Below are 13,756 nucleotides of genomic sequence, written 5' to 3' on the forward strand. Positions count from 1 at the left end.
TTTAATTCATACTTAATGTTATGTTTTAGTTTTATTTTTTTAATCCAACTATCATTTGATTTCATACATCAATAGTCCTGTTAATTTTTTAACGACGGATGATTAAAATTAAACTTTAAATATGATTTAAAAAAATAATAATTGAGTGACCAAAACAGAACAAAAGCTGAGTATTAAACCTACACATTTACCGTGAAAATATTTATATCAGAATTATATGCATCCTGCAATGATCTTATTCCTGCCCTTTCTTCCATAGCACACCAATCTTTTTCAACATGTTGCCATTCTTCTTCTTTGATGAATCGTCATCGTCGTCCATGTCTTCCCATGCAATTCTTGGCTTATAGTTGATATCAAAAGACAGGCTCTTCTCTGCTTGTTTCCCATTGTTAGTAATCATGGCCGCAGCTGCCTCGGCAGCCTTTCTCCATTGGTCTGCCTGCACTTTTAGTCTCCTCAACTCCGTCTCCATTTCTGCCTTCGCTGCTTGCCCTGCATCCAGCTCTTCGCTCACCCAAGCTGCTCTTCGGTTACTCTTATCGGCTTCCTCCGTTAGATATCCAAGTTTCATCAATGCCGCTCGCTCTGCAGCCCTTGCTGTTTCTAATAATCCACCTGATTCATCACTAACTTTGTTACTCTCCATTCCACTTTTATCGATTTCCCTTTCGAGCATTTTGTTTTGCTCGGTTACTGTCTTCAGTTCGGTTTCCTTGGCCGTCAAGTTCTCTCTCAATTCAATCAAATCGGCCTCTAACTTCTTCAACTTCGCTGCATGTTCTGATTCTCTTCTGTCATACTGGTTTTTCTCAATCTTCATGTCCAGACCCTCGTTTTCATCCATTAAGTTCGATCTCATTTCTTCAATGTCGGCTTTGGTTCTCTTCAACTCGGCCTCGAGTTTGGCCTCCCTTCGGGAAGACTCCATTTTTATGCATTCCAGTTGTTCATAAGCACTTCTAGTTTGCAAGGTGCTTTTAATATATTCTTCTTGGTACCTCACATCAGTTGCATCCAATGCCGATCTCAACTGACCAATTTCGAGCTTGGCGAAGTTAAGCTCGCTTTTGAGCTGATGTATGTCCTCGTTTTCTTCGTTCTGTTGATGTTTATCAACTTCGCGATCCCTGACGCTGCCACTGCCAACGAGTTCTACTTGGAGCTTGCTAACGATTACCTCTAATGACTTAACTCTGCCTTTTGATTGTTCCAACTCCAATAGTAATGTGTTGTAAGCTTCTGTTTCTTTGGTTGCATTAGAACGCATCATTTCGATTGTTTTATTTGCTGCATCGAGTTGCATTCGGCTTTTGCTAACGAGTTCAAGAGCCCGGGCTTCGGATTCTCGACGATCAGTGAGCTCGCACTTAAGTTTTTCGACCAATGAGAAAGTTTCGGTCAGTTCTATTCTCAAGTTCTGAATCTCAGCTTGTGCGGACTCGGCATGCTTGGTTTGAATGGCTTTGGATTCATATGCCTTTTCAAGCTGAAATTTAAGTTTCTGAATTTCGTTCATAGAAGAGGCCAATGCAGCAGAGTCCATTGAGTGCTGTTTCTGGACAGCCTCGAGTTCGGACTGCCACGCTCTATCTCGATCTTGTGAGATTTTACAGAGTTCCTGCACGCGGTCGTCCTCGGAGGTAGAAATTTCCAGCAACTGTTTCTCGGATTCTTTGAGCTTGGCGGACATTGTCGATAGCTTTTTCTTGGCATCCTCGGCTTCCTTAAGGGCTAGCCTCTTCCATGACTCAGATGCAGTCAGTTGATCCTTTGTCTTTTTCAAATCAGCTCGGAGTTGATCGAGCTGTGCTTCGAGTTCAGTCACTCGGCTCGATCGACTCTTCTAGAGCTCACACAACAAGAGTGGAAATCACATAAGCAGATAGATAAGTAAACAAATATATGTTCTATGATTTGTAATAAGTGACTGAAGAATACCTCAGATACTCGAGTTCTCACTACTTTATGCTCGGTACCCTTAGGACTTTGGTCTTTAGGCATTTACCTGCAGGGTTCGGATATGAAACAGAGCCGGAATCCAATCCCGGTATCTTCAATTGCCGAGCAGTTCGAGGAGTTGAAGGAGATTTTCTCCGAGGCACTGCTACAGAGCTTGTTCCACTGTCACAACATGAAAATCAATGAAGCTGATGGTTGTAACATTCAAAGCACAAGTAAAACAACCGGTGAACTATCTTCAGGTCCGGCATATTTGCTCGGTGCTGAGAATGATAGTTCCGCTTGGGGATGAAAATGTACATACAAATACACCAATAACATACAAAAAAGCGTCTCTAGATCCTTGTTGGCATGGATTTTGATAAATGAAAAGCATAATCAATATTAATCTTAACTCATCAAGCTTAGTTTCCCTTGATTAGAATGTTATAAACACATCGACTAACGACGACCATACCTTGCTTTCTGCGTTTGCATGATTAAATGTATTCCCTCGAATCAAATCGGAGAAAGGGAAGGATTTACATATGTCCTCAGCCTCAAAAACCTGCAAATAGTGCAGAAAAATCATATATGCATGTATGTTTGTATGTATGTATGTATATGTAGGGGAAGAGGAAGCAAATAGTTAATGAAGGTTGGGGTGATATATTAGGCAGACCTAACAAACAAACAAATAATACAATTCCTTGAAAGAGAAACAATTCTCACTACCACCAACCATAACCAAATGACAGTTTTAAAAGAAAGAAACATCAAAAGGGTTCCATCAAATGAATTCATTTTTTTAAATAAAAAGCAATGAAAGTTGTTGTAATTCATCTTCTACATGAGGAAGTGAGCAAAACCCAGAAAGAAACTCACGGTTGAGCCTTAAAAATATCACTAAAACAAAAGATCAAACTTTAAAAAAAAAACTTTGTTTCAGAACAGAACAGCATATAGTGTTTCAGCTTGTAAAAGAAAAGCAGCAGCAGCAGCTTGTAAACAAAGAACCTTAAAGAAAACCCAAACAATGTTATGTTGTGTTTCAGCTTTCAGCTGTTGCTCAGTTTCCTAAAGCTAAAAGTGTTTCCTTTTTCTTTTTAATTATAAGAAAAATCTTGCTTTTCACTGTTTTCGTTAAGCAACAAAAGCAAAGGCAATGGCCTTATTGGGACGTTTTCATATAAAGAAAAGAACTACACTCCTCAGTCATGTGCCCACATTGGTTGCTGAGGCTCCTCCCCCCATGTCCCAATCCAAAGGTTTTACCTTTGTTTTTTTTTTTTGGTCTGAATCTGCCATTTTTTCCATTTTTAAAAACTATAGAAGCATATAGCGTTGACGTTGTGGTTTATTACAGCCATAAGTAACGACATATTGATTGTCTTTTTTCCACTGAATATTGACAACAAAAAAGATAAAACAATCTTCAAAATCATGGTCTTATCTCTTTGGCATCACTATGCTAAATAGACCTTGCTCTTTATGATTAATCATAACCAGTCTTTGCCATAAAGAATTCAGCTGTTCCATGCAATGAGATGCCAACTTGCAATTTAAGATTACCTTCCTTCAGATCATACCAAAATGTATCTAGATTCTGATGATTCAGTTTAAGAAATCATATCCAAATAAGTCTAAAATCAAATCATTTTGTTGGTCAAATTTTAGTTTTGACCCATTTATTATGCTTAATTTTGGGATTTAATCCATTTGATATAATTTGACAATTTACTAGTATAGGGCTAATACTTTTGCTGATATCTTGGCTAGCCTCTCTGGTAACATGGGTTCCTAAGACTTGAGCAACCCCTCGTGAAGCTTGGACAGCTCTCTTGAACGAAATTTTTGGATTGAAGCATGACGTGAATTGTGTGCTGTGAATTTCAAATATTTTAGCTTTAGGCACTAGTCTCAAATCTTGTATCAGTGACGGATCTGCCCACTTTAAAATTTAAATTTTCTTCGGTTAGCTATTCATTTTTCTGATTCTACTTGGCCTGAGATTTTATTTGTGCCTACCCACATACAAATTATAATCAAAGTCCGACTTAAAATTTGTATTGCTAATATATGTGAGTTCAGCCTAAAAAATATTTCTAAATTCGCTCCTATCTTATATATCAAAAAAGGAAATTATAACACCATTGGTTAGTCTAAATAATTAATACTTTTTAAAATATTGACCTGAACTCTTCTTGGAAAACATCTCTTCTGTTGACATAGATTTTATCATGTTAGAAGGGCTCTTTTTAAAGAACAGAGAGGATCAAATTATGTCAATTGAATATAGTAGAGGGACAACAACCACAATTTGACATATCCTTTTTCTTATGTGCAATTTACCATTTAGCTCTCTGACCTTTGTATAAATTGTGGAATAAGTAAGAGCATTTCCTGGAAAATCCAAAAATTTCCCTTTTGGAACTTTCCTTGGGCATCGACAATGCAGCCTAATGATTCAATGCAACTGACATGAATTAATTCAAGTTTCAACCAAGCATTCACATGTGCATTTTGTTGAATGGGGGATCCCTAGAAAAATTATAACCTCTAGGGACCATTTTCCCAAGACAAGTTTCGTTTGCTTATCCTTTTATTTCAATTTTGGTTGTCAAATTATGATTTTGACAGTAAAAATCAACATTGTTTTATCAGTTTATATTTACTATGCAAGTACTCAATCAATGGCAATCTGAAATGGATAAAAAAAAGGAAACTGATGATTTTGGTGTTCCAATTAATTAGAAAACACTCGTATTTTTTGTCTTGCATTGGAATAAAACCCTTTATTTACTTCTTTATGAGGATATCAAAGTATAAGGTAAGCTAAGGTTGCAAAATGAATAATAATAAAGGGTGTTTTAATGCTTTACGCCTTTGCTTTGTTTGCAATGAAAGCAACAAATAGTAATCTATTGCTCCTGATCTTTTTCTTTCATCATTCCCTTCGGACAACAAAGGAACTGAAACAAACACCATGAGAACTACGTTTGTTCATTTTTCCATTAAAGGTAACAAAACAATGACAAAAGCTACTAATTACTCCTCCCTACCCAAAAAGAAGCCATGGGATCTTATCTGACACTAACGGTAGTGTACCCATATAATGATATGTAATAGTGACTCATTTCCTCTCAAATCCACACTCATATATGGATGTTGTTTTCAGAGGAAAACCTTGTAAAACAAGGCAACTCAACAATCATTTATGTATATAATAATCAATAGGCGTGCAGTAAAAGAGTAGCCAAAAATATTCATTTTCATACTATTAACAAAATGTTTAGAAATCTGGCAATTCCATCATATTTTAGAGGACATAGGCAAAAAAACAACTTTCTCTAAACTTAGAATTGTAAAGGAACTGTACATTGCCTCAGCGCCACAACTCTTCTTTTTAGTATATTCTCTTGATATCAATATGATTAAAAAAGAGTTACTTTAACAGTCTCCTATCTGAACTTGAGTGAAAACGGAAAACCTATAATGGGATATTTAATATAAATATCAAAACATCACAAACTCAAGTTTCTCGAAGTGAGTTTATCACCTTGTAATGTAATTTTCCAGCAGTCAACTTGGAATATGAAGATTGATAACTTTTTGGGCACAACTGCAAAGAGCACAACATTTAATGGTTCAATGATCATTATTCTCATAGTAAACTATATGGACAAAGAGTACAAAGACAAGAAACTGGAAATCCTACATCAACCAAATAAAATTCACATATCAATTTCTAAAAGATGGCTTCAACACTAAGTTACTGCTAGCATGTATATCTATATATGTACATACACATATAAACAGGCAACAGCTGAGAAACCTATGTATATTTATTTCGGAGCACCATTTATAAATATATATACACACGAGTATATGCAAGTGACTGTGAAGGAAGGTACAGCAAAATAAATGGTACTCAGATAGAAACAAGTTATAATTAGCAATATCAGAAATAGTACGGCTTTCAAATCGATGGCTGAATTACCTTTGAATTTATTGTCCTGGGTTAATATACCAAATGTTTCCGCAGTTTCACGAATCATAATGCCACTCACTCCAGTGAAACTAGTTACCTTGCACTCGGCCACTATCAGAAAATACAGAAGATTACAGTAAATACCCACAAAATAGATAAAATTAAACAAAATTGAGAAACGATTGTCACATGTTTTGCAGATGAAGTTCATTAGTTATAATTAGTAAATAGTAATTACTGCATCATTTAAGCCTCTGTGTGTGGTCATGGTCTAAACCAAAATATCATTCTTTGGTTACCCATTTTAGAGCAAAGCTTTCTATAAAAAGAAGGGGAATGAAGTGCTCAGGCTAAAAAAGACAGAATTGATAACTACAGAATTGCTCTTTGAATTGATTTAGAGAAATTGTGATCAAAGAATTGATAAAGGGTACCTATAGAGGAACTTATAGTGGCTCCTATCAAATGGGCTATTGTATTTCCAGGATCATTCTACTTCAATGAGAAAAGGTTATAAGTTCTTTCATAGCAATATGAAATGTGTGGAACCCGCAAAAGAAACTTATTATTCGTTCAAATACCCTACTGTTCCCATCATAAAGTTGGTTGCTTGAAGTGGGTATAGTCTAAATAATTTTGCATCCTGAGAAACATATTAAGTTGCCCAAATATTATGAATCATTGATCCAGAAGTTAAGTATAACCAACCTAGAATGAGGGCACCATGTAGATCCGCACCAATAATACATTGAGCCAACTGATTTTTCCTGCAGTTATGGAATGGATATAGAATCAGACCAAAAAATCATTTAACAATCATACAGTTCGACAAAAATTACTACCCTCAAACTCCACACTACTGAATAACCAACATAAGCACAATGAGATACTGTCTTACCCAGTAGTTTTAAGAAGTTGACTCATGCAGCCTTTCCACATTTCATGCATTGGTTTAAATGTATCAAACCTGAATATTAAAGACATAACAAATATTTTTTTAAAAAATTAAACAATTGAACAACATCAACACATAACATTCACAAAGAACTACTAACTAAAATCCTTTTGTGGCAATCTCATTTTTTCCCATTTTAACAATCAACAAGGAGATCTGCTGTTTTGTCCCTATTCTTCTATAAATTGTGGAACAAACCTCAAAGCATTCTTCACAGATGTAAACACTTCTTAACATCCTCACTCTTTCTCGAAAAGGACCAATTAATGTCTAAAAACATTAATTCCATATAAAGGATGTAAAAATGGAAAGAGATCATCCTGGTTACTGAACTTAGCCTCCTAGTGAAGAACAATGCGACACAAAGGTTCATAATAATAATCCTACAACAAAAAGCAGGGAAAAGAGCAGCAACCACCATATCCATGATAGAATACTCACTTTTGTTTATCTTGAGGCAGTTTAAGTATTCCGGATTTCTTAAGTTGCTTCATCGACATATGTCTTTTACAGCGCTTAGAGTGGGTCTTCAAAGCCCTGATTTGAGAGCCAGTAGACATAACTCGCCCTTTCACTAAATTATCAAGAAGGATCCAATTGTCTAATTTGATGCTTCTAGATCCTTGCATATATTTCTGAGCTGAATCCCCACCTTGAAGAAGCTCATGCAATATCTTATCAGCCATGCTTCCTTTTTTGTTGGAAAACTACGACAAGAAACATCACGATTACCATTCGTTCTGTGAACTATGAAGTCTTAGACGCCACTAATCAAATAGTAAAATTTTACCTTGGAATTAGCAGGTAGCAAATTCTCATGTATTGGTTCCGAAAGCTTGGAATACACTTCACCACTTTCTTCAACATCTATAGATAAAATTATAATTCATGCCATATCAAAACCAAGACATATAACATACTTAAATGTCCACATTCAGCGATGTTAGAAAACAGAAACTACCTTGCAAACTAGAGGGACCCAAGAAAGGAAAATTTCCTGAACGTAACACCAATGGGAAACATAAATTAGCCAAATAAACATTGAAAAGGAAAAGGACGGGAAGATAACTGAAAATTTTGGGGAAACCTTTCTTTGATGAGGAATTGGAGGGAGTTGAGATGCGAGTGTTGAGAAAAGAAGAATTACTGCTAGGAGTTCCTTTTCCATCTTCCTCAACAAATGTCTTATTTTTCTTCTTCTTCTGTTGTTGAAGAAGCTCGGCTTTGGCAACGGCAAACCTTCGCTCCAATGCCTCTTCTAAGCGCGCTTTCTTTGATCTTGAGGAACTGGGGTCGTCGCCATTGTAAACTAAACTAGTTTAAGCTAGGGTTTCAAAAAGAGGCAGTGTAGCTGTATCACTGACCGCCACCCCTAAAGACTCATGAATGAATAAGGGTTCTCTATTTCCAGTAACCGATACCTTCTAAAAAAAATAGAAATTATAGAGTATGAGCTTAGACAGATTAACAAGCTGTATGATAAAAATCATTGGTTGAATGAAGTTGTAAACAGAATTCATGCTTTATCATGGGATGGATCAAAATCAAAGAGTCGGATCAGAAGTTAGAAGCAAAAGACTAGGATTGTTCTTGTGTTCTCACTTCAATCAATAAAAAAATTATATATACTCAGACACTCCACATCCAAATAACATCAATGCAGTATTAGGAAATTAAAGAATACGAGAATTACAGCAATGGCAGCTTCGGGCTTAAGCGGGGAACGGCGGCAGCAGAGCAGCAATCAAGAGGCTGAAAAGGAGGGGAAATTGAAAATAATAGGGTTTTGTTTAATTGGGAGCACCGTTTGAGGGTGGAATAAGAATAGATGTTTACTAATTTATATGGAAATATTAAATTATTAACATGGTCTTCAAAAAATATATATATATATAGTTTATTTTAGGTATAATAACCTTTTTGCCCCTTAATTTTATTAATTTAACCTTTAGATTTTTACTTTTTTTATTCTTAAATTTTTGTCTTTTATTAAATTAAGTCAAATTTAACATATCACAATAACACATTCAAGTCAACATTAAGTATTTTATCATCTCTGTCATATTATAAAAAGTTAAAAATTAATAACACAAATCAATCTATCACAATAATTAAAAAAATATTATTATTTCTTGAGGTTCCGGATTCGAGCATCATGTATGCCAATGATATGAACGTTTAATGTCAAATTATTGGGAGACTTTGAACAATATTACCTTGTACTCACCTAGACATGCACAAAGTCGGATAAAAAACCGATCCATATTGGATAAAAACCGATCTGGATTTTTCACCTAGCCAAAAAATCGGATTTTAAAAAAATCGGTTCGGATCCTAACCGGTTTGGAGGGCCGGATGGTGTAATCGGTTTCAGTTTGAAAAAAAACCGGTTTTTTTTTAAAAACCGGTTTGTAGCCATGATCAAAAAAATTATAAAAATAAGATTTGAGAGATGTTTAGGTATTGTGCAATAAGATTTGAGAAAGTTATAATCAACCAAATACATCACAACCTATTTATACATGTTTAAGGTGGTAAAATGATTATTTTGTTAGAAAAAAAGGTCACAAAACCCCCCAACGGCTAGTTTTTAAAACCCCAGACCGGATTTTTTTCGGATAAAAACCGGTTTTTTATCCCGTTTTTTTCAAACCGGTTTTTAATCCGGTAAAAAAACCGATCGTCCAATCCGGTTTTTAAATATCCGATCCGGTTTAAAAAAACCGATTTTTTCCAAATCCAGTTTCGAATATTTTTTTGCGCAAAATCGGATATTCAGATTTTTTGTGCACCTCTATACTCACCCCAGATTAATAAAAAAATTTAAAATAATAAATTATTCTGATTAAAATGTTAACATCAACTTCTCTGTTAATAATTTTAATTTTTAGCGATATTGACAATAAGGATAAAATAGATGACACCAATATTTGAGTAAAGGTAAAAATTTGTGTGACCAAAATGTAAGTACTCTAAAAGTTGAGAGTGATCATTCAGGTAGTTTAGCCCAAAGAAAATACAATTAAAGAGTGGCGACTGGTGAATGTCAAAACAAACGAGAAGTATGTATATTTATTATACAAATCAATACAACACACCACAAGAAAATTGATCAAATTATCAATGAACTAGAAATGGACATGATTTGCTGTCAATCTCACAATTAATCATTCACATAAAGAAGGCATAAACATAAATTAATAATAAACATGTGTGGATTAAAAAGATTCAGAAAATCAAATCACTATATAATTTACCCCTCTGCTTCTTTGTTTTAGCTACTTTAGGTTCTCCTTGCTTTCCTTCAAGAAATTACTTAACTGCTTCCTCCATTCACCACAGCAACTTCTGTATTAATAATGTCGGTGTCAACTTTCGGAGGACCGGAGTGTCGCCTCGGCTTGGCCGGCGAAGGCGGATAAGAGAGTCGTTTTTTGGTCGACCCAATCGATCCTTTATCTGGTGTGCCATTTGCTTCCTGTCCCAAGGGACTTTGCAACCTGGTTTTGGCTCTTGCGGACTTAGTAGGTACCATGTAACTCGGAAGTGATGGTGAGCTTGCTAAGCTCTCGTTGTCGTGCACTGATGAGCCTGCAATGCTGTGTCTCCGGTTTTGTTCGGACTGCACACTGACAATGCTTCTTGTGTCATCGTCCGGACCGACAATACTGCTGCTAGGGCTTGCAGACTTCAGCTTTCGGGATGGTGTGGAAGCTGACTTTGTAGAAGGGGATGGGAGACCTGAAGTTCGGTTTGGCTTTTGGCTCGCTTTTGGGGATTGCTTATCCAAATTGAGTTGGTAACGTGCATAAGCTTTGCTAATTTCTCCTTCGACGTGTGCACTCTTTACCGATGACTGGTCATTGTTTGGTTCTTTTCCTGCCGTACTACGACCTTCCCATGGCCGAGCTGCCATCCATCGTTCCAACCAACTCCAACCCCAGGTTGGATTGTTCATATCCATGAATAACGGATTCATAGATCTCGAACCGTTCTTCCAAGTTTTCTGCAAAATGTTGTGTAGATATCAGAAACAGCATATACAGTTTGCAGAAAGAAACTCTTTCGAACTTGGAATCGGGATATTTCAAACTTCATCGCTATTTCCCGATGATGAGATCATACATATAATAACGAAATTGTTGTGCTTCAATCTGTTAGGATTTCAAGTTTACTGCAATGCTCAAAGTTACCAAGACACTACGACTTCCTGCCTCATTCATTCATGCATTCAACTGCATATATAAAATCAAAAGAAAAAGATCACCTGATGAGTAAATGAGTAGGCCATCGCCCTTTCTCTTCTCATTGCAGCCTCGTGTTTGCTCAGTAAGCTCGCCTCGATTTGTTCCTTTGATTGCAGGCTATCATCCCAGTCTTCCCCCATCTGTTTAAACATTCAAAATCAATTGAATTCAGTAACAACTGGCACTTTTCCGCCTAGAAAACTAAGCGGTTTGATGATCACATAACAGAAATCACTCTAAAATGCCATGTTACATGCCGTATATAAAAGACCCAAATTCAGAGAAAAACTCAAACCGAATTTGCAGCAGCCAGCTTCTACATCACATTTTCCAGGATATAAGCCTAGACTACTAACACTATTATCGATTCGAGCGATGAATACGACAATATATCGAATTTACCTGCAAGTTCACAAGCTCTTTTGCATGTTTCTGCAAAAGTTGCCTCTGAAGAACCTGATTTTCTTCCGTCATCCGGATTCTCCTCATCCGAACCTTACACTGCACACGAGAAAGGGTTTGCATACACCGAAGGCTACTCGCTGCTTGCCGTTTCACCACAGGCCCTTCCATCAACGATTTCAGCCTCACCAGTCCTCTTAAAGCACGCAATGCCCTTTTTGCCTTTAAAAGAATAAACCATATATGATCAGTGAATCTATTGCTTAAATCTCAGTTTTGAATTGTGGAGAAAACTAGCAAAAAATCTGTAGTAACATTACCATGTAAACTCGAAAAGCTGTCTGAATTTTGATTGCTGCCACTTCCTCCATAGATTTTCCAGCAAACTGAGAACCTCTATTAAGCTGGCGTCGAACAACCGCGACAGCAGCCTGAGTTGGAGCAGTGGGAGCGACAACATCATCAGTAGCTGCAGCAACTGTTTCAGATCGATTATTCTCGCTTCTTCTGGCTGAGGTGGAGGGGACAGATCAACAGGTTCTAAACTGTCTGCATTAGAACTAGGACCCAAATGCAACTGCTTCTCCAAATTCTGCTCTTTCTGATGTATTAAAAAAAAGGGGTCAAATTATTATCTTGTTCCCTCAGCCATGCTCAAAATTCGATATTTAGTCATTGTACTTTAATTTGATATAATTTGATCATTTATTTGTCTAACATCATTAGTTAGTCCATATAGTTAACATTATTCTATTTTGGTTAAAATATTAGAGTGGGTTTTTTCTCTCTTAAAACAACTTTTTTAAACTAATCTGCTAAAATGATTTTTTTTTCGCATAAAAAGTTCACAATAGCATTTTAACAGAAAAAGTAATCAGTGTTAAATATTTGTATCGATCCAAATTATACTAACAGCCTTCCATGGACTAAATTCCAAATTTGAGTATAGAAGAAGGACCAAAACCATAATTTGACAAAGAGAACATAGAAAATAAGAACATGTGAGCTAAGCAAAAATTAAACATGAAATTTGAGCTGAATTGGAATTCTCCAAACCTGGCTTTTCTTTTCCTTTGAATATGGGTGTAAGGCTTTCTTTAGAGAAGATAACCATTTTGCTTTCTTCCCCATCTTTTCTTTCCTTGATATTATCCTTTAAAAGGAATTAACACAATCTAAATAAGTTGCAATTTAAATATAATTAATGCAGGTTAAAGTGGATTTTTCCCAGTTCAGCTATCAGAATTTTCTCATCAACCAAACAAAGGACAAGAACAGAAAACTCCAATCTCCACAATATATTTGTAAGTTGGAACAAATTGAAAGAAAAAAAAGCTTGAAAATGCGTCTTTGAATAGGGGTTAATGAAACAGAATTAGCAACAGTACCTGAAATGTAAAGCCCAGATCTGAAGAAAGTTGAGAAGAAGAACAGAAACAGATCTCGAGGAGGGAAGGCTTTTGAGACAAAAATGGAGGAGGAACAGCTGTTGTGTAATGACCGCACTGGGCCCAATGAATTCACAAAGTCTGGTAACCAAAAAAGCACGCTCTCTTTTTCCTATGGGTTTTAAACTTTTAATGGCGCTTCAGTTTAAAACTCAACTCAACTTGGTTAAAATCGGACTAATATTATATTATGTCGTTCGTGAAAAAAAGAAATATCAATGTCAATGAATTTCGTAACATTTTATTTTTCATAACATTAGGTAATCTTCTATAAAGATTTTAAAATTAATGTATAAGTTATATTATTAAACGATTTCAATAATAAAAAAGATCAATATTTTTTTAGAATTAGAGTTTGAATAATTGTTTTTACTTTTTATAACTTTTATAAAAAAAAGTAAAAGCAGTAAGGATGAAGTGAGTAGTGGGTAAATTATGAGCAACAAAACTTGAAATGTCTTATGTCTGTTTGTTTCCGTAATTAGAATTACGGAGTTTGTTTTTCTCGAATTCCTGTGTTTGTTTCACGTAATTCATTTTTCGAAAAATATTTTCTCGTGTTTGTTTCACGTAATTCGTTTTTCGAAAAATATTTTTCAGTGTTTGTTTCACGTAATTGATTTTCCTGAACGTAATTCATTTTCCTAGTAACAAAATTTCCTTTTTGTTTTCTGGAAAATGACTTACGGATTCATTTTCCATAAATCATTTTCTGAACTTTTCACTTCAATGAATAAATACTCAAAATAATTTTATTTTATGAATTTAATAT

The 13,756-nt window shown here is 35.6% G+C and overlaps 1 protein-coding gene and 2 pseudogenes across 1 annotated transcript; all 3 read right to left on the reverse strand.

The window, feature by feature from the left end:
* Positions 1–198: 198 nt before the first annotated feature.
* LOC120207506 lies at positions 199–2,575 on the reverse strand (annotated as a pseudogene).
* A 2,685-nt stretch (positions 2,576–5,260) lies between these two features.
* Positions 5,261–8,206, reverse strand: LOC120207479 (ribonuclease P protein subunit p29-like; the record flags this gene model as incomplete). Its single annotated transcript, XM_039206935.1, has 8 exons — positions 5,261–5,563; positions 5,942–6,043; positions 6,641–6,699; positions 6,831–6,899; positions 7,329–7,594; positions 7,678–7,754; positions 7,849–7,884; positions 7,975–8,206. Coding segments are annotated over 8 exons (939 nt in total), but the record flags the coding sequence as incomplete, so codon positions are not given.
* Positions 8,207–9,995: 1,789 nt separating this feature from the next.
* LOC120207508 lies at positions 9,996–12,667 on the reverse strand (annotated as a pseudogene).
* Positions 12,668–13,756: the final 1,089 nt, after the last annotated feature.

The sequence above is a fragment of the Hibiscus syriacus genome, unplaced genomic scaffold, assembly GCF_006381635.1.
Source record: "Hibiscus syriacus cultivar Baekdansim isolate YM2019G1 unplaced genomic scaffold, ASM638163v2 tig00014862_pilon, whole genome shotgun sequence".
NCBI lineage: Eukaryota > Viridiplantae > Streptophyta > Magnoliopsida > Malvales > Malvaceae > Hibiscus > Hibiscus syriacus.